Source organism: Buteo buteo, chromosome 13 (genome assembly GCF_964188355.1).
Source record: "Buteo buteo chromosome 13, bButBut1.hap1.1, whole genome shotgun sequence".
NCBI classification, from domain to species: domain Eukaryota; kingdom Metazoa; phylum Chordata; class Aves; order Accipitriformes; family Accipitridae; genus Buteo; species Buteo buteo.
The window spans coordinates 7,381,744-7,408,883 of record NC_134183.1 but is presented as its reverse complement, the minus strand read 5'-3'; the positions used below and the strand labels follow the sequence as shown (position 1 = coordinate 7,408,883).

General features: G+C 42.4%; 1 protein-coding gene across 4 annotated transcripts in view; it reads left to right on the top strand.

Moving 5' to 3' along the window:
• The first annotated feature begins 4,254 nt into the window (after positions 1 to 4,254).
• The window catches only part of ABCC3 (ATP binding cassette subfamily C member 3), a 51,767-nt gene continuing 28,881 nt past the window's right edge, over positions 4,255 to 27,140 (top strand). For all 4 annotated transcript variants that reach the window (XR_012652689.1, XR_012652690.1, XM_075044449.1 and 1 more), the window contains exons 1-7: positions 4,255 to 4,356; positions 19,145 to 19,321; positions 20,239 to 20,364; positions 21,255 to 21,392; positions 23,111 to 23,236; positions 24,038 to 24,099; positions 25,290 to 25,421. Coding sequence is in view for 2 of the 4 variants with exons in the window: in XM_075044449.1 (XP_074900550.1) it covers positions 4,327 to 4,356; positions 19,145 to 19,321; positions 20,239 to 20,364; positions 21,255 to 21,392; positions 23,111 to 23,236; positions 24,038 to 24,099; positions 25,290 to 25,421 (791 nt within the window). In the remaining 2 variants the exon portion in view is untranslated. The remainder of the gene's footprint in view (positions 4,357 to 19,144; positions 19,322 to 20,238; positions 20,365 to 21,254; positions 21,393 to 23,110; positions 23,237 to 24,037; positions 24,100 to 25,289; positions 25,422 to 27,140) is intronic.

Sequence of the window (27,140 nt, the reverse complement as noted above, 5' to 3'; positions counted from 1 at the left end):
GAACTGCTCTGCCAGATGCCACCATCTCAGCGTGGCCAAGGGCTGGTGACAACTTCACGTTTATGCAAACAAAGCAGGACCCGGTGTCTGGATTCCTGCAACCACTGTGAATTCTGTGTGCCCATTTTGCGTTGAAACCCCGAACGACTTCATCCCATTAAAACTAGGAGGGGTTTGTGGGGTGGCCGAGTTGACGGGGGAGAGGATAAGCTGTGGCAATTGTGTCAGGGGCTGGATAGTTGTCGGGTAGGATAGTTTGGGTCTCAGCTCCAGAAGGCCCAAGTGCCACGTGCCTCTTGCTGTTCATTCATCACTCTAAGCTCCTTCTGTAGCTAAACCACCCACAAGCTGGGGTGTGTTATGCCTGCCGTGGCTTCGGTCAACCTCTCTAGGCACTGGAGAGCATGTTTGCGGAATTACCTAGCAGGTGAGAGAGATATGCCCAGTGCATTCAGAGTTTGGCTGCTTACTGCTGGAGCAGCTCCAGGACTACTTTGGGGCGATCTAGGCAGTTCTCAGCATGTCTAGATTCTTCTCCTGCTCACTGCTGTCAGTATGAAATGTAGGAGCCCTCATGTTACAGGGGAAGACGGTATTACACACGGTGTCCTGGAGGAGTCATACATACACCATTTTCTCCTTTTATAGAGCCTTAATGCACTGGGTGGACCCCACCTCACTCCACAGTAGACCAAATAACTTTACAGTGCAGCTTCAGGCCAAATGCAGTGTGTTCCCAACCTCCCTGCGCTGGCTTTCCAGGGAACTGCTGCCTCTGTTCTCTCAGCCTGGGCAATCTTGCCTTCCACTCCTTGCCTACAAAGCCATGGAGATGATATATGCCCCAAAACAGAGCTGTGAATAAAAACTGGGGCTGCAAATTCCCAGCCCACTCCCTCATCTGGTTTATCATGGGACTTCTAAACTGTTCATTGTGCTTTCCAGAAATGAGGAAATTAAAGTTAAATCCTTTCCTGCAAGGAGAGAGATGCACTCTATATGCAACACTGCTGACCGCTTGAGAAGAAGAAACCCAACGTCTGCTGCTACTCATGCAGTGTTGACTTTAAGCAGAGTTTGTTACAAATCCACATCTTATGTGTGTTAAAACAAGGTGCCATCCCCTTTCTTATAAAGTACGTGTATAGGGCCTTGCTGTAAATGCTGCTTTGGCAGACTCCTTTTCTTACCATCTGTAAAATGTGACACCTTTGGGTCTTGGAAAGGAAGCTGAGCCTCTGCTGTTCCGAGAAAGAAGATGATATTTATAGTCAACTAACCATAAAACTGTGACTTCCAGAGCTGCACATGCTCAAGCCCTCCCCAACCCTCGACTCTAAATGTCCTCCTTTATACAGATTTCTTCAGGAGTCAGTCACACTTCATTTTGCTTTTAGTGCTTTGCAAATCAGCATGAGGTGCAATGTGAAAAGAAGCCTGCCTCGTACCTGGCACTGTGCTTACACAAACAGCTTCTCTCTCATGTTACCTCCTGTCCTGCCTCAGCCAATGTCTCTAGCTGATAGCTGACCTTCTGCTGCGTGGCCCTGGGTGTGCCTTGATTGCGCTGACTTGACCTGCTCTATGCATTAGCAAGTAAAAAGTCCTTTACTGTGCAGCTGGCATGGGAAAGAGGATGCAAATACATTACTGAATGAAGCCAGATCAGATCCTGCCGCTCCCTGGAATAAACGACCAGTGTGAAAACGTGAGTTCGTGACCTCTCTAACATTTGCACCAAAGGTGCCACTTTGTTTTCCTGCATAGCTAGCTTGCATTTGGGGGAACGTCACAGGAGTAATGACATGTTCTAGGTACCTCCATCTTCCTTCCCATCATCATTCCCATCATAAAGGAAACAGGACCAAAGTGAGCTGCCTGAGATAGTGCTTCAGGCTCCACTCTGCACCAGGTTCAGCAGAATCCTTTACCACGGCTCTTCGCAGGAGCTTTTAAGCTTCCCCCATCTTGTCTGTCTGAGATTTTAATAGTTCCTTAATTCCTGCCTTTGATTTTTCTCTCTCTGCCAGTCTGTTTTGCCAGACAGCACCTGGAAGTCAGTAATTACACTGCAAAGACAGTGCAAGGTGGCAGGGTCTGCTGTGAGGTCCAGGTTGGCTGCCCGGTGGCTCTCCCTGAGCTCATGGCAGGGGCAGGCAATCAAAGGGGGGGCTGGCACCCCAATTGGCACCCACTCACCAGTACCATCCCTGTTTAATGGCACTAACTGCTACTGAAGGCAGAAGCTGCCCACCATGAATTAGGAACATGAAGCAAGAGGCAGAATCATTTAGGCCCCCCTCCTTTAGGGTCCTGTAAGACCCAGAGAAAATATGCTAATACAGCTACTTAGTCCACGGATACAGTGGAACAATTCCACCGAAGTCAATAATCTAATCAGAGATTAATTCACATTGCACATGTCAATGGAACTGTGCAGTACACTGATAAAATAAACCTCTCCCCTCCTATACACACAGCCTACAGTAGCTGTTCGTGAGGTGCCTCTGTACCTGTGACATAACAGCAGAGCTGGTCTTAATTTTGGGCACATTTTCAAACTGTACAAAGTTCTGCTCTGTGGAGTAAGAAACACAGAAGTGCGTGCCCACGTGTCAAGAAATATCAAATTCTCAGCAATTCTCTTGGAGAAACTGCTCTCACAGGTTGTTGCCATAAAGGAGTAACTCCCAGCTAAGAAACTGACTTTTCTTAAAACTTTTATTGTGGTGCAATTCCACTGAACAAAAGTTTTGATATAAGACTTGCAAAGACAACCCATGATGTCCTTAGAAGATCTTGTTCACCCAGTTGTCTAGGGCTCCTCTAGTATTTTCGTGAGAGGGTTGTAATGTGGTTGTGCTGATTAGCCTGGATCAGCCCGATATTTCAAATCCTGTAGGCGATCGCCCAAGAACCTGATATTGGGCAAGTTCTTCCCACACTAATATGAACTGTGTCCCTTTAGCCAGGTTATAGTAAATGTCTAAAACAAATTCTCAGCATTGTTTGTGGGAAGCGCACGGCTTCCTCTGATAGTACTCTGAGTGGATATCACCCCTAGCATCTTCAGTGACCTTCATAAAAGATCAGCAGAATATTTTTTCTTTAGGGATGAAATATTTTTGGGGACACAGCAATACTGTGCTTCTCATCACTTTTTTTCTGCTCTGGTGAGCATTTTTGACAACACTTTTCTGCCTGATGGTTCCTCACCTTCCAGCGAGGAAGGAAACTCAAACTCTTAAAATATTTAAGTAGATTTGAGGCAGCAGGGTGCTTTGCGTGAGGTGATGTTATTGAACCAGATGCTATAGCAAGTGGGTGGATGAACAGCAGGTGCTGGAAGATCAATAATGCTGTAGGGCAAGCCCTGCCCAAGAGGAAAGCAAACAGTGCTTCTGCATCACGGGGAGGTGAAATCCAGATTGTGTCCAAGGTGCTACACTACAAAATCTATTAGTTACACATATACGTGAAACTTATTGACTAAAAGCTTTTGAAAATAGATCCACGCCACTGGTTTAACCACATGTCTACAGCGGAAGCAATCAGCATGAAGGAAGAGGCTGCAGATGGATGGGTGAGAGATGTGACGCTCATTTAAGTCACACTGAAGTCCACGTTAAAGCTCATTTAAGTCCACTGAGGCAATCACACTCCACACCGCTCTGAAGGGGCGACGACGAGCGTCCCCAAGATGTTAACGTTAGCCTGAGCGGTCTGGACGGATGGCCGCGGTCCCCGAACCCAGCAGATACCCCAGCTTCGTGCAGCCACCCTGGGTGACCGTCCCCCGGCCCACCCTTCGCTTGCTGTGTGGGGATAACCGACGTCCCCCTCCAAGAGCAGGGGTCTGGGGGCCTGGTCCTTCCACAGGGAGGTCACCCTTGGAAAGCACGAAGCCACATCTCGGCAGCAGCGCCCAGGCTTTAGGGGCCGGAGGAGGGCTGCGGCGGGCCCTCTCCCTCCCCGCGACACCAGGCCGGGGGTGCCCGGCCTTTGAGGGACCGCCACAGCGGGGCCGGGAGTTGCCCTCGGCCTGCCCCGCCGCCTGAGGGGAGGCCTCGGACCTTCTAGCGGCCGCCTCAACCGCCCGAGGAGGCCTCGCCGAGGCGACGCGGCCCCGGCCGGCGCCTCCCGGCCTGAGGGGCCGAGAGCAGCGGGGCGGTAGCGCCGGCGCCTCCCGCTGCCGGCGGGGAGGGCGGGACGGGGAGCACCGCGCCCGTCCTCCCCGCCCCCGGTCCGCCCAGGAGGGAAGGAGCCGGCTTCTCCCTCACTCTGGTACCCGGCGTGGTGGGCCTGGAGGAGGCTCCTGCCGCGGCCATGGAGGCTTTCTGCGGGTCCCGCTTCTGGGTAAGCAGCGCGGCCGGCGGTGCCGCCTCCCTCACCCACCCCCCCCCCCCAACTCCCCTTCCTGCCCCGCGGGCTTCCCCCCGCTGAGGAGAAAGTTGGCCGGGGAGGTTTGCGCGGAGGGGCCGGCAGGGGGGAAGCGGGGACCAGCCCCCTCGGCGCCGGCTGCGGGGCTCGCCCCGGGGCGGAGGAGAAGCGCCGTGCCCCGCTCGGCGTTTCCCCGCCAACAGGGGCCGTGTGCTCGGCCGCGCCGGGTCTGAGGGGCCGGAGCCGGCAGGGAGAGGTCGGTCCTGCGGCTTCGGAGGGGCTAAGCTGCTGAGTCTTTCTCTCGATTGCCTAGCCCCAGCGGCTGGCTGTCCCGAGAGCCGGCTGGTGCGGTGAGTCCTCCCGCAGCCGGCTGAGGAGCGGGACCAGCAGCAGGGCCGGTAACGCCTTTCTTGTTCGCGATTCATCGCCTCCAGACCAGAGTCGAGACCCCAACAAGGCCGCAGGGGACCCCACAAGACCCCAGGCCGTGCCACAGCTCCCGCCGCCTTGCAGGAGATGCGGTGTTTCCTACAGCTCTCCTAACAGCTGTAGTCCGTCTCTGGACCGTAAAGCGATGAACCTGGCTGTTGCCTTCTTCTGAGGGGTCCCGCTTTATAGCGTCGCTGCTGCTCTTCAGAATCACTCTGATGAGCAGGAAAGTACGCCCTGTTAAGCGCTTTGTTACTGCTAAAGAGTGATGGGTTCGTGGCAGCCAAGGGTGGTCGCAAGCCTCGGAGAACTGCGGTGACTTATGTTCGTATTTGGAGCCGTCAGTCTTTTGGAAAGGCTGATTGCAGCAGGCGCTGTGTTTGTAAGCAGAAAAGTTTGGAAATTGCTGCCACGGTCTGCTCAGAAGTGTGTAAATGCTGTTACAAGGACTTGGTGCAGTATTTCCCCAAGGTACAGCACGCTGCTTTCCTCTCTGTTGTGTACACAGACACTTTAGACTATATGACGCTATGGGGAGTTCAGCATGTACGGTGAATCTGGAACTGCCCTCCAATAAATCACAATATTTGCATGCGTCTTTCTCTTTTATATTGATTTAGCTGAAGGGGGATTTTTTCAAAGAAAGATGAGCAGGAGTGAAAAGGAATGGCTGAAGATGAATCACTGCTAGAAAGCTATTAAAGGACAACACAAGCAGTTGGCTATGAGGACTTAATGCTGAGCTCCATCTTCAGATAACTAATTATCTTTCAAAATCTGTCTAAAAATTAGTTTTTAAAAGAGGACTTAGGCTCCTAAACCCCTTGGTTACATTTCTTTGTTTGGTCTGAGATTTCATTTCCAAGTGCTCTGCGCGCTCTCTGCTACAGCAGTTGGCAGATAAGCTTGCTCAAACAAGTATTTTCACCTTTTATTTCTACTATAAACACTTATAGAACAGGAACAAGCACAAACAGATCAACACTGCTCACTAGTTTATTGACTGCCTCAAGAAGCATGTCTTAGCTTCTCAAGGAAGGCTTGTAGTGCAACTACTCTTCGTAGCCAAAGCTTTTGATAACAGTTTGTTGATATGTTAATGTAAAATGTTTAGGCAGTTTTGCTGGTTTTAAGTATGAAATAAATGTATCATTCTGTACTTTATGCAGTGCTGTTACACTCAAGCACAGTACCTTTTCGGTGCTGTGTCTGGTGTATGCTACACTCTGGTAGTGTATCCTGGTTTTAATATTGCCACGACTTTTCAAAACTAAATTTGCAGGAATTAATATAAAGGTAGTCCAGGGAAGATATTTTAATTAATAAACAATTATTTACAGCATCAATGACGAAGAGATCTAGATGTATTTAACAAAGCATAAATAATAATTTAAAAATATACCTTCAGTCTTGCTCAAAGTAATAGTGCAAATGTGACTAAATCCAGTTGATCTGAAACATGGTAGTTTGGATTGGCAGAGGAATACATTTTCTGTCCAAGTCTGTGAAGGAAGATGTCAGCCATGTGTTGCAAGGCTCTCCAGAAACTTCTTTTTTTGTGTAATTATCACATACTTGTACGTCAACGTAAAATATTACTAAAGAATAAAAGGAGACTGACTGAAAAGAGATGAGCAGTGTTCCTTAAACAAATGGGCAAACTACTTAATAAATGTAGACCTGTTCTGTTTCTTTGGAATGATCCAGAGTTGTTTAGAGTAAGAACAACCTTCCATCTGTGTAATTGTTTTAAAAAATGGTACTCAATAACTGTGTGAAATGGAACATGTGACCCAGTGACCAGCAGATTGAACTCAGTGACCGAGAGTCTTGTACCCTACTTTTTGGTAGGCGGTGGTATTTTGTCTGTTAACAGGAGCGTATACAATGAACTGATTTTATGAGAGTTTTTAAGTGATGACCATGTAGGTGACAGTCACCTTGAAAGGATTTGCTGTGCCAATACGCCGTTCCATAAGAAAATGCAGGTAGAGGCTTCTTTTTGAAGTAAGTCCACAAAAGTTGGGATTTCTTGTGCTGCTGTACACTTGAAAAAGGGGGGACAAGGTGAAAGGCAGTTACTGGCCTGTGCGTGCAAACTAATGGTGTGCAGCTTTGCAGTTCAGATCAAGAACTTGATAAATGTGAACCAGTATTAATGTTTGCTTTTTCATAGCTGATGAACTTAGACTCTTTCCCCACTTTTTTGTCAAAGAAAATCTAGATATTTTTGGAAGCTGAGCAACATATTGGTGTCAGTTTTAAAACTGTTTAGAGCGAAAGGAAACATGCTGTTCCAGTTTAAACAGTTCTTTGTTTTGGAGTTTAAACCAACTACAATACTTTTCTATTAAAAGGAGGTCAGATTCAAAACAAAACAGTTCAGAATTAGCTCACGAAAATGTTTACATTGAAATATATCAACTTTAATAGATGATTGATTTATCTTGGATTTTTTTGGCTTATCAAAAGTGTTAAGGTTTCAACTCTTCACCCTGATGCAGGATGGGGAATTTTGCTGGAAATGTCAATGGGTTGGGTTTTTTTGTGTTTGTGCAGAGGCAAAATAATTTCCTGCTCAACCCATTTTAGAAATAAGAAATTAAAGGAAACGCTGTAGGTCACGTTAGAAATCTATAAAAGCTTTTGGCTTCCAGCTACTGCTTTACCTGTTGAACATGCAATCAGCAAACTGCTAATACAAATATAGGGTATTTTATACATAAAGAGGAACAACCGGAACATTATTTTTTCAAAATGCAGTATGAGCAATCTCTTCATCTGAACTCTTTGAAACATACTGTCTACTTCAATTGAGAATTCAAAGCTAATTGTTGATATCTCCTAATGGTGTTTCCATGCTAAATGACTTTTGGGAGATGAATGTGATAACACGCCTAAGGACTGCCTTGTGTGGGTATGTGCTATTTACTATTGCCAATAATTATCTCCTACTTATTCTGTCATATTTACTGTGTGATAGTAAGTGTGCTAGATAGGCGTGCCAATTTATGTGACCCACAATCTCTGTACTTGAGAAATAGATATTACTGAATTATCACTTATTTGTTGCTTATGTCCTCCACTGTAGTAAAACGTGAGTGGTTCCTCTGAGAGGAGAAAAAAGTGATCTCCTAGGGAGTGTTTGCTGTGAAAGTGTTTTGGCCTCATGACTAAACAACATGAGCTTAGAAAACCAAATTCTGTTCCAGTATAAAGACACCTTGTCTTTGTGTGGCTCAGACTCTCTGGTTAAGAAATGGCACTATGGCTGCTGTGAGGCTAAAACATAAGTGCTCTGCAGTACTTGGGTACTGTTGAGATGATGGGCCATAGAAACACCTTAGAGGGCAGACAGACTAAGTGCCTAGGCTTAAGCAACAACTTGTGGGTTTGATGTTGGCTTTTTTTAACAGCATAAATAGGAAATGGTAGAAGTGATAGAGCGCTTCAAAAGGGAGACCACAACTTCTAGTCAGTTATGGATGAGATCCAGACTTGTTCCTTTTGATCCTGCTTAGCTGACAGAGCTCAGTTTCCTTGCTTACCCTGTGTCTTGGTATCCTGACAGATTTTTTTATTTTTTTTCCCCCATCCCACGTGGAGTGCCAGCTCCTTCTTCATCCAGAGACTCTTGAGTAATTCAACAGGAAGTTGCAGCAATTCTCAAAAGTAAACAATACCTCAGTCTTGTCTTTGAGATGGTCTCATACAAGCATCCCTTTAACCTTTAGCTTTGCAGATATTCCTTCACCTTGAGTCATTCTGTGAAATTTTGGTAGATTTGGACTAAAAGTCATGCTACTCTCTAGAATGCAGCTTCCTCCTCTGTTGGCTCAAAGTGCCACCAGTCTGCCCACTGCATAATTTCCCCTTTTGCATCATCATGTATCATGCTTAAATTTTTTGCAGTTCAAGATGACTTAGGATAAATGTAGTCAGGAAGAAATCTTTCTTTCAAGGAAGATGACAATGTACTTGTAACATCTACAAGTTTATTTAAAAACCCCCACAACTTATGTGATTTGGCCCTAATTTAATAATAAAACATTGAATTTCAGTTATTCCATTATATTTGCAACTAAATTAGCAGAGGAAGAGAGAAGCAAAAGGTGGTAGCACGTCATTGCAAAGGAGGGATTCTGCAGTAGTATGATATGGTCCAGACTGGCTGTTCTTTATATATTAGCTTCCCCTTCTGCCACACTGTGATAAACGCAGAATGTTCAGTGTTTGTAGTTACTTAAAGGTGATACAGATCTCCACATAATCTTTGTTAACTGCATGCAACTTCAGGTAACTGAGTCCCACTTCTATAAATCTCTTCACAATTGTGTCAGGTATCTGTGTTCTTTCTCATGTTAGGTAGGAGATCAAAACAGGTAACATTAATGGTCTCTTCAGACATCAGATCTATGAAGTTATGCTCTCTCAAAGGGTAGCTGTGTTGGTAACATCCTAAACTTAAAAGCAATTAAGTACTCAAGCTCAAATCCTCCAAGATTTTAAGATTCTTGAATTGAGTTGAATGGAAGCTATTGCTAAAGGATTTGGGCCTCAGATTCTCAATGTCAAGGGCAGTATAAATATTTATCAATAGATTTAGAGTATAACCCAGGACCTATTATCATTCATCTTTATGTAAATGGTGTAAGAGACTGTATTTGAATCTGCTTGGGAAAGACGAAGTCTGGATTTGAGAGTTGTGAGCAAAACTTAACACTAGTGAAAGCTGCCAATATCAAGGATTTATGGAGTCCTTCAATGACAGTGTCAATTAACAAAGCTCATGAAAATGACATTCATTTCAGTAGAATATGTGAATGTGATTGTTCATGTTTTTTTCAAGGAAAGCAGTCATTGCCGTTTCCTTCAAACCAGCACACTGACTAGTCAAATGAACAATACAGGTGCAGGAGAATGGGAGCAGCATGGTTGAGTCCCTTCTGGAATTCCTGATTGCAATTCTAGAATTGCAGGAAAAAGAATTTTTAGAAAAAAAAATGCCTAGAGGGAAAAGGATCTTTCTTTGCCCAGGTGCACTGCGGCTTTGCAGGAGATGCTTCACAAAGATCTTCTGGATGCAGAAGCCTGCTTGTCCCTCCCTTCCATGTGTTTCCCTGAGGGTGGGACAGTAAAACTTGAGGATGCTGTGAGATGGGGCAGATGGTAGCGGGGTAAGGTCCTACCTTGCTTTAATGGATGATTAAAGCCCCATGGGGAGACTATTTCTCTGTAGCAAAACTCAAGGTCATGTCTGTTCTTCAGCTTTCAATACAACTGTTCCTCCCTGGTCACAGCTCTGACCGTTTTAGCTTAAGTGACATAGCTGGTCGATGTGGTGTCTGGGGCTTAGGAATACTATAAAGTTTGCCTCCTGAAAAGAAATAATATCTGAAACAAAACCTGAGTTGCATGAGGAGCTCCTTAAAACGGAGCTTATTTAATCGCTACAGTTAAGAATATAAAGCATTTTGAGATGGGCCTAACCTACCTGGTAGGCAAATTGCTATGCCACTGGAGATATAATCCTTTCCTTTCTACATGTGTAAATTTGTAATGTATTAAAATGAAAAGACTATTACTGTTTAAAATTTAATTTAAAAAAAATTCCTTTGAAAAACCTATTAAATGGGATCTTTGATTTTTCCAGTAAGCTAATGCTCCATTTGTCTCCAGATGATACTGCCATGACTATGATGGGCCATTATCCAGTCACACATTATTTGGCTGAGCTGGAGGAGAGCGTAGCGGCAAGCAGCCAGAGATCTTCCCAGGAATGCGTTCAGGGTTTTGTACAGCCAACAGCCTTGACTCCGTGCTGGGCCCGTGTGAGCTGGCACCTTGTCCCTGTACTAATCTCACGGCAGCACGAGAGGCGAAGTCAACATAAAACTTAGATCATTTACAGTAATGTCACGTGCTGGTGTCATAAAGCTTTGCATTAGAACAGAATAAGAAATGAAGGAGAGGGAGAAGAAAAACTATTTCACAGGAGTTGTTTCAAATGTCAAAGTCATTTAGTTTCAGAAGTCATAGTTTCTTTTTTCTTTCTGAAACTTTGTGAGAATACATTTGACACTTGTGCAATTAAAAAAAGAATTCTCATTTCTTCCTTTGCTTCCTCTTCTTTTCCTCCCATTTGAATGACTTGTATTCTAGAATCTCCCCCTCCTCTTACACGTGCGATTTTTTCCCTTTCATTTCCCTTTGTTACTATGTACAATTGGAAACATGGAAAAATAAACAGGAAAAAATTTCCATGTTCTGGGTATAATCATTTTATTACAGTAAGGGGAGGTGAGAGCAAGCGAAGTGGAACAAAAAACAGTAAAAAACTTCATGCTTTTATATTTTGTCTCATTTGAAAAAGCAAGGTCTATCTTCTGGGGGAAATAGTTTACTACTGGAAGATTTATCAGATGGAAGATTGTGGCCAGTGGTAATTCCATACGCGACAATGTTATTCTGTCTGCTTCTTTTTTCCCTTTTTTCTCCTGCCCCGATATAGAGTTGGTACATCTTGCTTAAATGTTGGTGACCGGCAAAAATTCACTTTCCATGTCTCAGCCTCTTTGTGGCAAAGTGGTGGAAGTTCTGGCTCATTTGGGTATTTGAAGGATTGTTGTTGTAAGCATGTTGCAATTGGACCACTGTGGTTTTACAGCAGTCCCTTAGGGATTGGTGCTGCTCCCTTCGTACCAGCACTGGCTGGGCAGATTCAGTTGCAGGGTGTTTGTACAGATCATAGGTAAACACGATCCTTTTAGAAACAGGGATTTCCTGGGTGTTGAAAAAAATCAAGCTTTAGGCTTTAAGTTCACGTCACTTAGTGTTGGATAGAAGCTGTGCATGCAATCGGTTTGGGGTAGAACAATGTACCAGGACAGTTCTGCCTTTGCTCCAATTTCTATGATTAACGTATACTTTTTGATAGTCACCCGCTCCCATCTTTTCTTTATCTCTGAAGTTTTTGGCTTAACAACACTGAAGGCCAACCTTCACATTACAAAGAAGGGAAAAGAAGAGAGAATAGCTGAGAGGATGGGGGGAGGTATAGGAGCAGACACTTCCCAAAGACGCTGCCCATAGCGGTGCTTTGCGAGCTCTTTTTCTCTCTGAAACTACTGCCGTGGTTTAGGGCCAGACTGTGGATTTCACTCTTTTGCTGAATAAAAGTGACTGAAATAAGTAGGTCTGCGGACTGAGATGAGTATAGTTTGTGCAAATTAACTTCAAAAGTATAGCTAGAGTGTAATGCTCATCTGTGTTAGGTGAGCATCGATCAGTTCTGTGAGTGATAAACCAGGCTTAATCTTGGCCACTAAAGCTCATTAGCACACAGACTCTGTCCTTGCCCTCTAGCCTGCTGCTGCATTGGACTTCTTGGTGCTCCCCTAATGAGTGTCCCTGCAGCTGAAGAGTGTGACCAACCTTGGGCACTTGAGATGGCATGTCACCTTTGTATCCTGCCCCACCAAACTCCCACGCTGCTGTCATGTTAAAGGCAGCCTTGACCAGATGCTAAAATCTCATTATCGCTGCAGTCAATTTGTTGGTTCCAGCTCCCACTAGGCAGGCGGAGTGTCAGGGCAGCACTGATGACAATTTTTTTGTGACAGTCCCTTTTATTATTATTGTACAGCAGCCCAGCTGGATGGGCCAGCTTAAGATGCAGGAGTCAGGGTGGTAAGGGGAGAAAATAAAGTAGCGACTGTCTCATTTGCAGCTGTTTCAGCTGTTCCTACCTCTTCTTAATTGAGATACATTCATTATGATCCTTGAATTAACCTAATTCCTTTCAATTGAATGGAGATGGGATGGCTTAAATTAAGGATATTCCCCCACACCCATCATCACACTGTGCTGAAACAGGGCAGCCCACTCCTTTATTTGTACTTGCATAAGGCCATAAGAAAGGCCTTTGATGATGCAATTAACAGAACGTTTTCTCTACAATGGTATATACCTTTGATCAATTTTAAAAGACAGTCAGGGCCTTTATTCTGAAGGAATGATCCTGTTTCCTTTTACTCTCAATCCTGTTTTTGATTCATGAGCATTCATACCTCTGTGGTTGCACTATGTCTTCCCCTCTGCAAGTCAATAAATGTCCTTCTGTCCAAGCAAGAAGGCTGGCTGCTACTAAAACAGTTGAAGTAGATGGATATTACTTTTACTTTAGGTGTTTGTTGTCTTAGATACATATAGTTACTGTTGTCAACTTCTACTTAACTCTCTCAAGCTATAGATGCTTTTTTGAAAGCCCCATTTGCTGGGCTCACATGACTGTGGCAGAATATGAACCTACTTTTTTTTCATCCTGCCTCATTTTTGTTCATGACAGCAGAGAAGATCTGAACTTCTAATCTTAAAACTCAAAAACTAAAAGGAGAAGAAAGAGAAACTTACTGTTTTATGTAACACCTGTCACTCAACCTATACCTTGATTTTTGGATGTCTGGTCCACAGTTCTCAAGTTCATTGCGTTGTTAGTACCATTTGTACCATGAAGCTTCAACTCAAGCAAAAACCTGTGACTAGTTACTCCACAACCATAAACTAGGTCATGGGCTATGAATTTGTGCCAGGTCTATTTGATCCATTAAAATAAGTCACTAAAGATCCTTCTACTGCTGGAAAAGAAAGTTAAGTGTCCTGCATGGTGTCCTTCACTAATGTAGGTAACTGTTGCAGTGTGCTTTGTAAACAGAAGAATACTATTTCTGGTTATTAACTGTGTAAGTACTATAAATGCTTATGTCCTCCCAACCCCACCTTTTTTCCAAGCAGTATTGCTGTGGTGTTGCAGTGGAGACTATCATTATCTCTTGCCCTTAACAGGGAGGCAGTGGGAAAAGATTGTTCATGTATTCATGTGAAGGAATTGAGTTGTGCAACAGGCACTGTGGATTAATGAAGCATGTCACTCCTTCTGTGCATAAGGGTGAAATTGTTCCTTTGGAAACATAAACGGATGATCTTGCTCTGAAAAGGCTATTTGAAACTCCAGCCTTCTGGAGTCCTGGAGCAGAGAGCTTGTTTGTGTTAGTAAAATGATTATTAGAGTTTGCCCAAAGAGTTTACCAAGAGGGACCAGGCAGGGGAGATGGACAACAGCTAGAAGTGGGAGGTGAGACATGGAGAGGCTGAGATGAAGCCTGTGCTGTAGCTAAGACTGAGCCCTGGTTGTTTTTGGTGTTGTGGTTCAGAGCCACTGTAGAGCCATCTTTGTTTCTGGGAGGAGGCAGTATGGTAAAGCCAAGAGAAAAACATCCTTTTTTTTTCCTTTTCTTTTTTTGTGCAAGGTTGTGCAAGTGAAACTCACTGGCAGGATATTTACCAGATCTAGGGGCAAAAAAAGGGCGGGAAGATTCTCCACTCCATTTAAGTTCTCACTGACAGTTACTTCTACAATAGATACCATTTCCATGTTTATTTACTGCAGGGAAGCATTGTTACTGTCAGCTATTCACTTCCCTATCTTTTACTCTTCAGGTGTACCTTCCCAGTCAGCTTTCCAGTTTGATTTTTAATATTAAATAACGTGCCAGCTAGTGATAACTGACACAGAATCAGCGATATGGCATGTATTAACCTTGGGTAGAGTGTGAATGACGTCAACCCGACGGCCTTCACCTTCCCAGCAGATAAAGAATGAATTTGTTTCCTGTCCTTTTCCCAATTCTTTTTGCCCTATAGAAACTTAGAGAGAAACATGTATTATTTTTTCCATTCAATGGAGGTAACTGCTTGAGACTACAAAAGATATCGTTAGTCTTCCCTCGGGTTGCTGGCTGTTTGAAGAGCATTACTGCAGTGTCAGCTGTATGCCGGGTAAAGCCAGTGTGAGGCATTTATATTTTCAACTTCTGTAGTGGAGTAGGAGTTGGCTTAGACTTAAACCCAAGGCTAGAATCCTGAGTGGTCTTTCTCAGCAGGCTCTGTTAACATCATCCTTGGGGCTTGGGAAAGGGATAGACAGGAATTTCCCTATTCCTTTTCTTCAGTCTAGCTTTAGGTTTTCTGTTTGTTCCCCCTTTTCTTTGAAAGCTGTAAGGGATGATGTGCTAGAAACCCAAGATATGTTGCATTGAACTTTTGTTTCCTTTAAAGGCATTATCAGTTTTAAGGATGGCCTTTTCAACAGCAGTGTTCTTTTCCAGAGGGGAAAGTATAATAGAAAGTACTAAGTATTAGAGCAGATTTAATGTTGCTCAGAGCCTCCCCTGTTGAATACTTTCCCTTAAATTAAGAATATGTATTCAAAGCTGCTCATCTAAATGTAAGTCCTGCTGCACAGATGGCCCTTAATATGAGCGTCGTGTTTATCCAAAGACTGTGACTGGAGTGATGGGTGTGATTGAAAGCTGCTGCAAGGGACAACGTCAATGATATTCTTAACTGATCAACAGAAAGCCCCACTGATTTGTAACTTCTAGACTCCAGGGGACCCCTTGTCTGCTGTGAAGCTGTTACAAGCATCTCTAATCTCTTTTCCCATGGATGTTGGCATTGCATTTAAGTATTATTACAGGATTAAGTACATTGTGCACCCAGGGAGTTGGGTACAGTGGGCTGGTATTTCTGCAATGCTGTATCTCACCAGTAGAGCCTCCAACCTGATCCATGATACTGCATCCAAGGAAATGCTGCTGCATACAGGCAGTTGCCACAGAGCACAGTGGGAGTCTGGATTAGGAAGAGGTCACAGGTTACTGCCCTTAAGACTTGCTTGTGGGGAAGCGAGCTGGCAGCAATGTTAGCTGTGATGAGCACGCTGGCTGTTACAATTTTCCTGGGATGAGTTTCTTGGAGAAAGTGGTGTTTCCCAACACGTGCTGCTGAGTATTTCCCCTTGTGAGATGCCTATTGATGGGTCAATGGGTCATGGAGCTGCCTGCAGAGTGTTTTCAGGGGGCTTTCACTGAAGGGGACCCTGAGACAGAGCTGTGATGCACAGAGGAAGGTGGCTTGTTCTCAGGACAGCATAGAGCTGTGAACCCAGGAATGTGTGTGCTATCCAACATCAGAGTATTAGACCTCTTTCAGTAGCAAGTCCAAAGAAAACCCTCAAACCCAGACAGCCCAAGGTGGGTATTTTCATCCTCAATCAGAATGGGATGTAAGAAATATTTAAACCTGCTCTGCTTACCAGGGCAGAGTTCAGAATATGGAAAGGCAAAGCCAGACTAAAGCAGGAGCCTTAAAGATAGGAGTCAAAGAGCTGGTGTGTCCCCCCAGCCGTTGCTTCTTGTGTTTGTTCTCAAGGGTGGAGTTCCGTAACTTTGCTGATCAATTGAAGGGTATTTAGCAATATTTAACTGTGTCGGCTTGGTGTCCATAGATTATATTTAAAATTCATGTCATATTCTGACTCAAAATGAGTTGTTTAGGGTTGGAGTGGATGTTGGAATATATGCTGTCAGTGTGGTGATTTATAAAGCCATAAAGTGGAACTGCCAGCTCTGTGGAAACAGATGCAGCTAGGTAAGAAATGTGGTGAGAAATGCAACTTTCAGATTTCCAGATTGAAAAATAATAACGATAATTCTTAACAGAGTCCCTGCTACATGGCAGATGGCATGGCAGCATTAGTCCACTATGGTCTGGTCTTAGGGGGAGCAAGTAATTTGCATGGAATTACACTACTTAAATGTTTAAGGTATAGTGTCTTCTAACAAGAACCCTTCTCATTGTATTCAAGGATGGAAAGAGTCTGCTCTCAGAAAACACCAATTCATTGAAAGGGAAACTTTTTCCAGAAACAGATCTGTTCCAGGGAAGGTTGTTTATCTGGTCCAGGATGGAATTGGACTTGGGAAAACATTCCCAAGATAGCCAGCAGTCAGGTCTGTCACCTTGGACGTAGGTTTCTCGTTCAGCCCACATCCCCGTTTCCCATGTGCCATGGAAGCAGGAGGCTCTTGTTGGTTATTGGGTGGGTGCTGCTTCTTGTACTTTCACGTAATTTTGGAAGGGTTCCACTTTTATTCTCAGGGATAAATCAACTGAATCTCAAAATCTTAGACGTGTTTTTTTAGGACAGAATTTTTGTTTTCTGGCCAGCTGTATTTATGCGTTCAGAAATGCAAGTCCTTTGCCTTGTTTAAATAAGAGTTAATGAAAACCTTTAAATGGCTTGGCAGCCATACAGTCTGTGTCTTGGATACAATAGTCAGCTTGTGTTCAGTCCAAAGTTAATGGACATCTGGGGCAGTTTCTAGGTGGCTGTCAGACAGAAAGTAATTTCTGGACATTTTGGTCTTACGGAAAAGGTTTAAATTAGGAGTGCTGCTTTTCCCTACCGTCCCCACCCCCCTGCAATAACTTTTCCCTTAAACAGAATCTTTGTTTTATTCTGTGCCCAGTTATTGCTATTCTTCCTCAGCTTTCCTTTTTCCAGGATTCTTTCCAGCAAGCTGAAGGAGCACAATCGCAAACATGCTCAAGACATTGCTAAACCACATGTAATTTAAAGAGGAAATTAGTATTTTGTTGAATAAATGATAGTAGATAAACTCCTGCTTTGGAACTAAAGAGCTTTTCAGCTCCAGACTTCTAGAGGGCATCTCCTACCCCAGGCAGGGTAGCTGCTAAGAGAGCTTATCATGTTAGAGATGCTGAAATGTTTTGATGATGAGCCAAAAATGGGTGCTCTTTAAACGTTATCTTCCTTTCTGGTGCCAGAGACCTGCTTGCTGGAGGAAGACACAGAAATAGTTTGAATGTGAGGCTGGAGTTTGGTTTGGTTTTGATCTTGTGTTTGAATTGCAGTGTAATTTCCCCTGTGTTGTTGATTTGTGGCTGAAGTTTTCCCTAGGTCTAGACAAACCTGTTTAGGTAAATGGGAATCTTTTTATTCCCCTGGCCCACGCTGGGTGTTTGCATGCCTCGAAAGGAGCCATGGCTCAGCTGGAGAGGCACTAACTCTGCAGCATTAAAGGGTGCAGTTTAGATGCACAGCTAATGGATTTGTGCCACCCTTCACCACTGCCAGGGCTTTTATTTTTGCTAAAGCTGAAGTAATGAGTGACAAACTTGTCACAGTTCAACCAAACCATCCTGCAACCTGCCAAGGCTTTGTAGTTTCATTACACTTATGAGCTCTTTTGTGGGTATGTGGACTGATGCAGGGGTACACATCCCTTCTGACAGATCATCACTGAGATCAAAAGATTGTAAGCAGATTATGGCTCTTCAGTTCTCCTAAAATCAACCATTGCTTTCAGCATTCAATCTCTTTTGTATTGGTAAACAAAAGCAGGGCTGAAAATACTTTTGAAGAATTCATATTCAGACTAGTCAAGTCATTCATTTATAAGGGGTGGGGAGAAGTGGCTCAGCTTAACTGAAGCATACTTCTACTGAGAGCTCATACCCAAAAATAATTAGGTACAAGTAAATGATTCTAGTGCAGAGATAAGGCGTATTTGAACCACAGATATCTTAGTTTTATCATCTGCTTGTTAATGATAGTACAACGAAGTAATTTTACATTTCCTGCAAGTATTTATCTACCACATTTCAGATGACACATCAGATGGCAAAATGCAAGTTGTGAATTTCCAGTAGGTTTGATTAAAAGCAAGTTCCCCTTAACTGTACTGAAATTTCTATTTTAGTTTGAACTTGTGTGACTGCGCGTTTTCACGTGGTGCATTCAAATCCTTGGGTACAAGTTGCATATGTGAATTGTGGTGTCCAAGGTCACAGATGGAAAGCATTGCTTGCAACGTTTGCAAGAAAACCCATATTCCTACCTGCATGTACAATACATTCCTTTTACCTTTGTTTAGAATAGGGAAGTAATTATAGTTGGAGGCATATGAGTAAGAAGGACAAAATTTTAGTCATAAATGGAGGGGATTTTCCCAGGTCAGCATACGGTTGATCTAAATCTGATAATTTTATTCAGTGCTGGACATTCTTGCTGGATGAGTTCTCAAGTCAAGGATTTTGCCTCAAGAGCTTTATTTAGCAGTTGCACTCCAGGCTGGGAATGCCTGAGAAGTGCCATGGTATCAGCACCTGTAACTAAGCCTTAGCAAAGACAGCAACACAAGGGGTTTGCCTGCTACAAAATGTAAATCCGAATCTGAGATACAGGAGGGCAGAAGTCTGTCTTTCTAGGTTTTGCCCAATATTTAAAACTGTACTTAGCCCTTTTACTACAACAGATTAACCACAAGTAGTTGGGATAGGTATTTTTGGAAAGCTTTTACTAAGGCCATGTGCTAGCTCCAGCAGAATTTGGATACAATTTCTTCAAGCAGATGTTCCAATTGGCAGCACTTCTGCCTCTCTATTAATAAATGTCTCATCTCTTTTCCAGGATTCAAATCTTTCAATACACACTGATAATCCAGACCTGACACCATGTTTCCAGAATACCATCCTAGCATGGATTCCCAGCATTTATCTATGGAGTGTATTACCCTTTTATCTTCTCTACCTAAAGCACAACAAAAGAGGGTACATTGTGCTTTCCATGTTGAGCAGGTTCAAGACGGTAAGATCTCTTTGCAGTGTTTCATGAGTAATGTGCAATTTTGAGTTTGTTAGCATTCGTTCAGTATCCAAGCAAGCGCTGCAGTAGGGTTTAAACAAAATCCCCTCTGATTTATGGGAGAACTGGAGAACTTGCTTATAGGAAGCAACAGTGTACGTACAGATTTCTGAAGAAGGATACCTAAGGACAGCTCATCTGTAAGGAAAACAATCCTGTGAGCCCACCTTTCTGAGTAGAGAGAGGAGTTGATTGCTCTGCAGAAGAGAGTTCACCCCTTTGTTGAGCCAAAAGTATGCTGCTTCACCATTACTTAAGCTTTAAACTGCTGAAAGCTGCAAAACAAAGACCTTAAGGTAGGTCTAGTGAGAATTTAATCTCCATTGTGAAAGTAAACACAATAAGGTATCTTTTCAAGCCACTCTACCCGACTAATAGTTATGTGATTTCATCTGCATCTTGTGCTTAAGAGATGGCTGGTGTCAACAGCACCTCTGGTTTATAAATGGCTAGGTCTAAGGAAAGCAAGCAAGTCACTTTCCGTAGGCCACAAGAGAACTGGGGTTATTCCTGGAGAAAAATTCCAGGCTTCCACTTCAGGGCATGTCTGCCTCTAATCTGGATGCTGCCTGTGTTTCCAATCAAAACTGAATAGTATGGGGAAAAAACCAGGTAAATACATTAGTCTTTCTACTGTTCGTGTTTGCAAATCCCTCAGAAAGCAGTTGAGATGGGATCCTTGGTTTGAGTGCAGTGGGACAGTTCCATTAACCTGACTGCAGCTGGTCAACTCAGCAGTGTTGTTCTGTTTACACAGCTTTGTCTTGCTGGGAATCTGTGAATCATAACGGTTTTGCTAGCCCTCTGACTGCCCCTGGAGATGAGTTTACCAAATGCTGTTTCTGTTTGGCTACTTTCAGCTGTTCGGTGTCCTGCTGTGGTGCGTGAGCTGGGCAGATCTCTTCTACTCTTTCCATGAGCTCCTGCAAAACAGGACGCCTCCACCAGTCTATTTTGTAACTCCATTGATCGTTGGCATCACTGTGGTTCGTAACTGTTTCTGTTTATTGTGACCAATAAGAATAATCCTTTCTTAGATGAAGGAGGAAGAGGGTTCCTTTGCATTCATTGCCTCATCCTGTACTCTTTTAGCTGAATTATTAGTACTTGTATTACTGAAGCAAATTTTGCTTACCGAAAACACCGCAGTTACAGATATCTCTCTCATGTAGATTCAACTAGGTAAATTAAAATCTTTATAATGGAGCGATTGTTCTGCCTCCCACCTTGCTCTCATCTATTTCTCCAAGCTTGTGATCCAGGTGTGGAGAGAATTTGGATATGACTTTGCCTAAGCCGGGATATATGAAACAGCATGTCTTGTGCATTTTTCAGTACTGTATTGGACTTTGTAAAACTGTGTCTCTTATCTGGTGGTTGTTCCTGTGTTAAACAGAAACCAAATTTGCTTTGCCTAGGATGACAAACAGGCTTGTGGCTGTTGTATGAAAAATGAAGCAGTAAAATTTGCCCATTAAGTTTTTAATTCCCATGGTTATATTTTTTTAAAAATACCATTCTCTAGACAAGTCATGATTGTCCATCTGGACTGGAGAAATGACAACTCTTACACTTGTTTAGAATCTTTGTAGCTAATATTTAATTGTGCCTAGTCCTAGGTACAAAATCTGGTTTAAAAATTGAATTCTGGAGATGAGGCTTTGAAAACAGTAAACCCAAATTATTTCATAAAGTTATTTGCTGCTTTCCTTAGATAGAGGAGGTTTTGCCATTGACTTCTGTGAAGTTATGATGGGGCCTTATTTCAAAGAGGTCCTGTTGTCAACGATGACTGTAATATCTGCCAATGAGACCGTGAATAAGAGGAGCAGTGGGATGGGATTGTGTTCACGTGTTTCTGTATTTACTTTTACAGCTGTTAGCTACACTGCTTATTCAATACGAAAGGCTGAGAGGAGTTCAGTCCTCTGGAGTGCTCATTATCTTCTGGTTTTTGTCTGTGCTCTGTGCCGTGGGGCCTTTCCGGTCTAAGATCATGACTACAACAGCACAGGTAACATGCCATCCTTGTTAGCACTTGGAGAACAGGAAATGTAGCATTAACATCTCTGTGAAGGGAATGAATCACCGAGTTTGGAATCAAATCTGAGCCCAGCTTTTGCCAGGGAGAAAGAAAAGTTTGGTTCCGTTGCCTTGACTCAGACTTGTATAACTTGAAGGGAACTGGGATTTCTCACGCAATGTCAAAAAGCGTATTTTGCTTAGCCCGAGGCTATACTGGAAACCTGATAGACATGAGAGGGCTGTACCAATACTGTATATATATTAGAACAGACTTTTTTTTTTTTTTTCCCCTTTTGCAGCCCCCTTCCCCTGCCATGCTTAAATAGGGATGGGTAGTAATCAGAGATGATGCGTTCTAATATGTGATGTTCCCTTTTTTGCTTAGGCAGCTTGGCCACATGGTACAGCTCCATAGCCTTTCTTTTGTCAGTGCCTGATGTGCTGAGGACAGCATTTTGATTCCAACTGTGGCTTTAAATAGAGAACAGAAAGTTGGAGGGCGGGGAACGAAACCTGGGCTGTTACGATTCCTGTTTGAAAACATAGCAGGTTCTCCCACAGTAAGAAAGTTGTTATGTTTTCCACAGAAACAAATTTCACTAAGTAGGGCACAGCAGATTGCTTCAGTGATTAGATCATCAAAGGCTAGAAGGAAAAGGAGTATTTGAAAAACATTAAGGTGATTGCTTCTCCTCAGTGAAATCAGTGTTGATTCTGTTTGGTGATTTCTTTTTTTTTTTGTACTTACTTTTTTGTAACTGTCAGCAGCATTATCCTTTTAGCAAGGATCTTGCTATAGCAGGCTGCTGTAAATATTCCAGCAGAGCTTGAATTCAACCTTAAATGGCAGTCTATGCAGAACTTCTTCAGAAAATAGCTGCAATCTTGGTGAGACCCTTTCAAATACCACTTAAAGTCAATTTTCAAACTGTAGTAGTGGTGAATAAGTACAAATGTTGGACTATCAATGTTTGAATCCTTAATCAACTTAAAATTATGGGTGCAGAGCCTTAGAATGGGTATGGGTAGCTTTTCTCCTGTTCTTGCAACTGCCAAGGACCAAATATTCTTTCTCTTGCACTTAAGGTTTAAACATTTTAAGTGAACAATGAGAGCATTCACAGCTACATTAGGGTATGAAAGAGCTGTATAAGGGACATACCCTCACAGGAAGAAGTTTTAAATCAACTGCGGACTCATATAAGTAGGAAAGGAGATATGTCTAGAGCAGATGGAACTGTTATTATGCAATACAGTGTTTTTTTGCAGCTTCTTCTGAAAGTATTTAATGATGACTGCTTGTCAGTGACAAGATACTAAAGTAAATGTATGTTCCCTGATCTGGGTTGACAGTTCCTACACTTAAGACATGATCTTGCAAGAACCCCTGGAGGTAATTTAAAAGGATGTCATGTAGCTCTGATTTTAGAGGGTGTCTGCATGCAGTGAAGATGTATAAACACTTTGAACTTGACGTAATTTAATGAAAAGCTTGGAGATAAGCATGTTCTTAGGCACTTTACAGAGTACATGCATACTTCTGTAAGATAATTCCTGCTAGCAACTACTTTGCAGTATTCAACTCTAGAGGAAGAAAGGAATTGCCAAAAGAAGCTGTGAAAAAGTCAGAGAGAGAGAGAGAGAGATAGTTGGGGGGGTGGGAAGTACAATGAAAACAATTATTACTATGTTTCTTTTTCCCTCTAGGGCCATGTAAATGAAAGGTTCAGGTTTACCACGTTTTACATCTACTTTGCTTTGATAATCATTGAGTTGATCCTTTCATGCTTTAAAGAAAAGCCTCCATTTTTTTCCCCTGTTAATACAGATCCTGTAAGTATTTTTACTTTTCTTTATTTACATTTTACAGACTATATCATGCTTTGAAAGTTCCACTGAGAATACTTGTCATTGAAAACGCCTTTGTATTGTCACTGAGATTGCAGTAGTTGGTGAAACGCTTATGAAACACTGGGTGTGGAAAGTAATATTGGGGTTTTGAAGCCTTTTTCCATTATTTGTGCCATCAGTAATGACTGGAAGCTATGTAGTGAAAGCAGCTCTACTTGCTGCTTCACAGCAGTTGAAATTACATTTCTGAACATTAAAGTGTAATATTAATTATTATTTCAAGAGTAGATTTTGTGGAGGTGGTGGTCTACTTGCTTAACATTAATTTAGAGTTAGCTAAAGTCTACAAGGGTTGCCTTAATAAATGAGTTCTATATGTGTTGAGAATAGATATGGAAAAACATTAATAACGGAAGATATTAGTGGTGTCACAGATTAAATTTCTTCTCCAATTCATAAAATGGTCTCTATAATTGGATTTATGTTTGAACCGAGCTGAGAGAGAAGTCGAGCTAATTTCTTAAAATGAACATTTCAGAAACTATAAAATGACATTTAACTTCATATAAGTGTGATTTAAAGGCAGTATATGAAGCAATTTTTAAAGATAAAAGGAGTTCTACATGACATGGGAAATGAAAGAAATCAATTTTATATCTCATTAGGATGTAGGTACATACAAGTAATATACCCAAAATAAGGAAAATTGACTGTTGTCTTATTAAAGTAATGGTAAATGTCCTGCTTTCTTTTGGTTTTTTTCCCCCCATAACTTTACTATAGAATCCATGTCCAGAGTTAACTTCAGGCTTCCTGTCAAGATTGACATTTTGGTGGTTTACAAGGTGAGCTTCTCTTTTCAAGCTGTTGGACAACTGACAACCCCAAACTCTACCTGTGACACATGTTGTACAGAGTTAGCAATGCAGAGATTTTTCCTCTCTAAGTAGTTGATGTTGGATACTCTTTCATCCACAATGGTGTCAGCACTTCTAGAATTTTTGTTTTTACGAACCACTTTCAGAGTGCTCATACTGCCCATATTTCTTCTCTGAAGAGCAGTGGCAACAATTGTGGCATGACTAATAGAGTATACAGTGGTTGTACTTATCGTGTGCTGGAGTATAACCTAAATCAAGATGTAAGACTGTGTTCCACAAGATTAATCGTGCCAACCTTTCACCCATCTGAGGATGCATTTTGTTTCCTGTTGGGGTTCATGGGTCAATGATTTTTTTATAAGGACATTTTCTATGCAAGAGGGAAAGTAAACTGGGTTCTATATACAAATGATTACCACTGATGCTGCTGTCAAAAGGCATGTGTATTAAAGATGCAAATTTGAGATTGGGCTTACTACTACTCCATGATAAAGAAGTGGAACAGCTGTCAGAGGTCAAGTTAAGACCCATTTTTTCCATAGTGGTTGAGGGTGTTGAGATCTTCATTCTTACATCCACGTAACTTCATTGTCCTGGCAACAGCCCTATAAACTTCTTTCTAGTGAGAGTGTGAGATCTTTCTAAACTTCCAGAGTTTTGAATGTTCAGCTTTCCCATCAAGAGTCTTGGCAAGTAGATGTTTGTATCCCTTGACAAAATTCCTCTTACAGTTGAGGAACTGTAGTTTTCAGAGAAATCTGTTTTTTTCTTTAACTCACGTGTGCTTCACTTCTGCATTTTGTTCACCTCTGACAGTTATTCTAGATAGACTTAGTTATTTTCACTTCTAAAGCTCCACTGTTTTCATTTAACACCACAGTTTCATTCAAATGCTTCTGGTAGTTGGTTTTTATTGTCCTTTTTTTCCTGAAGTGATTCTTTCAATAAAACACATGTAATCAAAACTATGTAATGTCCTTTCCTTAATTGCAAACATCAATATAAGAAACAGAGGGAGATGGAGGTATAATTATCACCCTTTCTGTGGAGATGTATCTTCTTACTTTTGTTAGCTTAATAGTCCCAGAGTTACAAGCAGTGCTTTAAGTACTGTTAGCCAAACTGAACTGAACTGGTTTTCTCCATATGTGCAGCATGGCAATTCTTGGTTACAAAAGGCCCCTTGAAGATAAAGATTTGTGGTCGCTGAATGAAGATGATACTTCAAAAATTATTGTGCAGCAACTAAGTAAAGAGTGGGACAAAGAAAAAGCAGAGTGCAAACAGTAAGTATATTGTCCTGGAATAAGTCTGCAAACAGAGATTGATCCGAGTCCTTTCAACATTAATAAGCTACTCATCCCTGAAAATGAGCCAACTAAAAAGGCACCTACCTCTTCAAACTATGTGCTCTTCATTAATATTAACCGTCTAATTTGCTTACTTAATATGTCTAGGCAGAGGCAAACAGGAGCCCTTTGGGGCTTGTGTACTACGTACATGCTTTTTAACTAGGTGCTTAAAATCTACACGAGCAGGCAGTGCCATTTACCAAGTGGAGAAGGGCTGAAGATGCGTAAGCAGAAGGGATTGAGTTGGTTGGATTGTAGAAAATGAACAACTTTCATCACTGAGCTGGTAGATGTCTAGCCCCATAATTGCCTCCCTCCTAGGCATGTTAGAGCACAACTTCTAGGCACCATAAACCAAAAGGAATTCCTCATCATCCCCATCGTGATTTTTTTGGCCTGACACTATTTTTAGCCTTAAGGCTCTTAGCAGTGAGCAAGTCTTCATTTTCTAGCAGTAAAGATACGAAACTCAAGACACATGAAAGGCGGGAGGGGAAGAGGTATCCCACTTTAAGAGCTGAGACCCTACTCCTGTTGCCTAGAAAGTTAGCAGCAAAATTCCCATAGTCTCTGATGGAAATGGGATGAGGTTCAGAACGTTCATATAGTTACATCCATGCTGGAGAGGATATCCTTTTTATTGCATGTTCTGTCCTAATCTAATCTTAAGAAATTATCTATTGTACAACTGTGTTTCCTTCTCCCACTGGTTAATGTCCAAAATGTTTTCAAACAAATAGATGTGATAATAGTGTGTTTCAAATGAAAAATGTCAATAAGGAGGAGGCCTGCACTTCCATTTCCTTTCATTGTGGAGATTTCTCCTCCATGTGGAGGCTTTCCTCTGTTCTCTTCTGTGCATATCCTTGCCAAATTGGAAAGACCCTATTATGTGATAATATTAGGAGAGACTTGTAAGGTTCTTGGCAAGGGTGATCATGATGTGGAGAGTTGCACTTCACAGCTAAAATTTGAAAGGTTTCCAGCACTAACACCAGCAGCTTGTCCACTAGTGCTCTGTGTGTGCTGTGTTTTACTTTGGGTTTTTTTTGTTTCTTAATGTCTCTATTTTTACAATGTGGAATAATGTGCATTGTCTGGGTTCTGGTCTTTTGCTGCACAGACATAAATCTTACTCCCTCAGGCTTTTATATAGTAAGAGCACAGCCATTGTGCAGAAATGCCTAGGGTCCAGGAAAACTTTTGCTAGGAAACCAGAAACCATGCCTGGAGTTTTGTCATGGGATTCATTGCATTTTGGAAATTATTCATACAAACTGGGGCCAGTTGGCAATGAATTTAACCATAAATTCTGGCTTGTATTTAGCTCAGGTAAAATTTTGTGGTGACTATATTAATGATTCTAAGGTGGGGAAAAGAGCAAAAACAAAGCAAATCACTGTACTCCAGATTGCTGGGTTTCACATAACTCTAAAAGCTCCGTGGCTCTGCTTATTCTTCAATTATAAGTAGGTATTCTCAATTATTTCATGCCAAATAACACTAGTGGTATTTGCTTGGGAGCTGTTGTAAATAGGTTTGGGTTTTTTTTATCTCTTCTCATTAAATCTGCTCTGAGCAAGCTTTTATGACATTAAAAATGCTGTGTCAAGTTGTACATGTGTTGAAAGTGTCATGGAAAATAACTTCCAG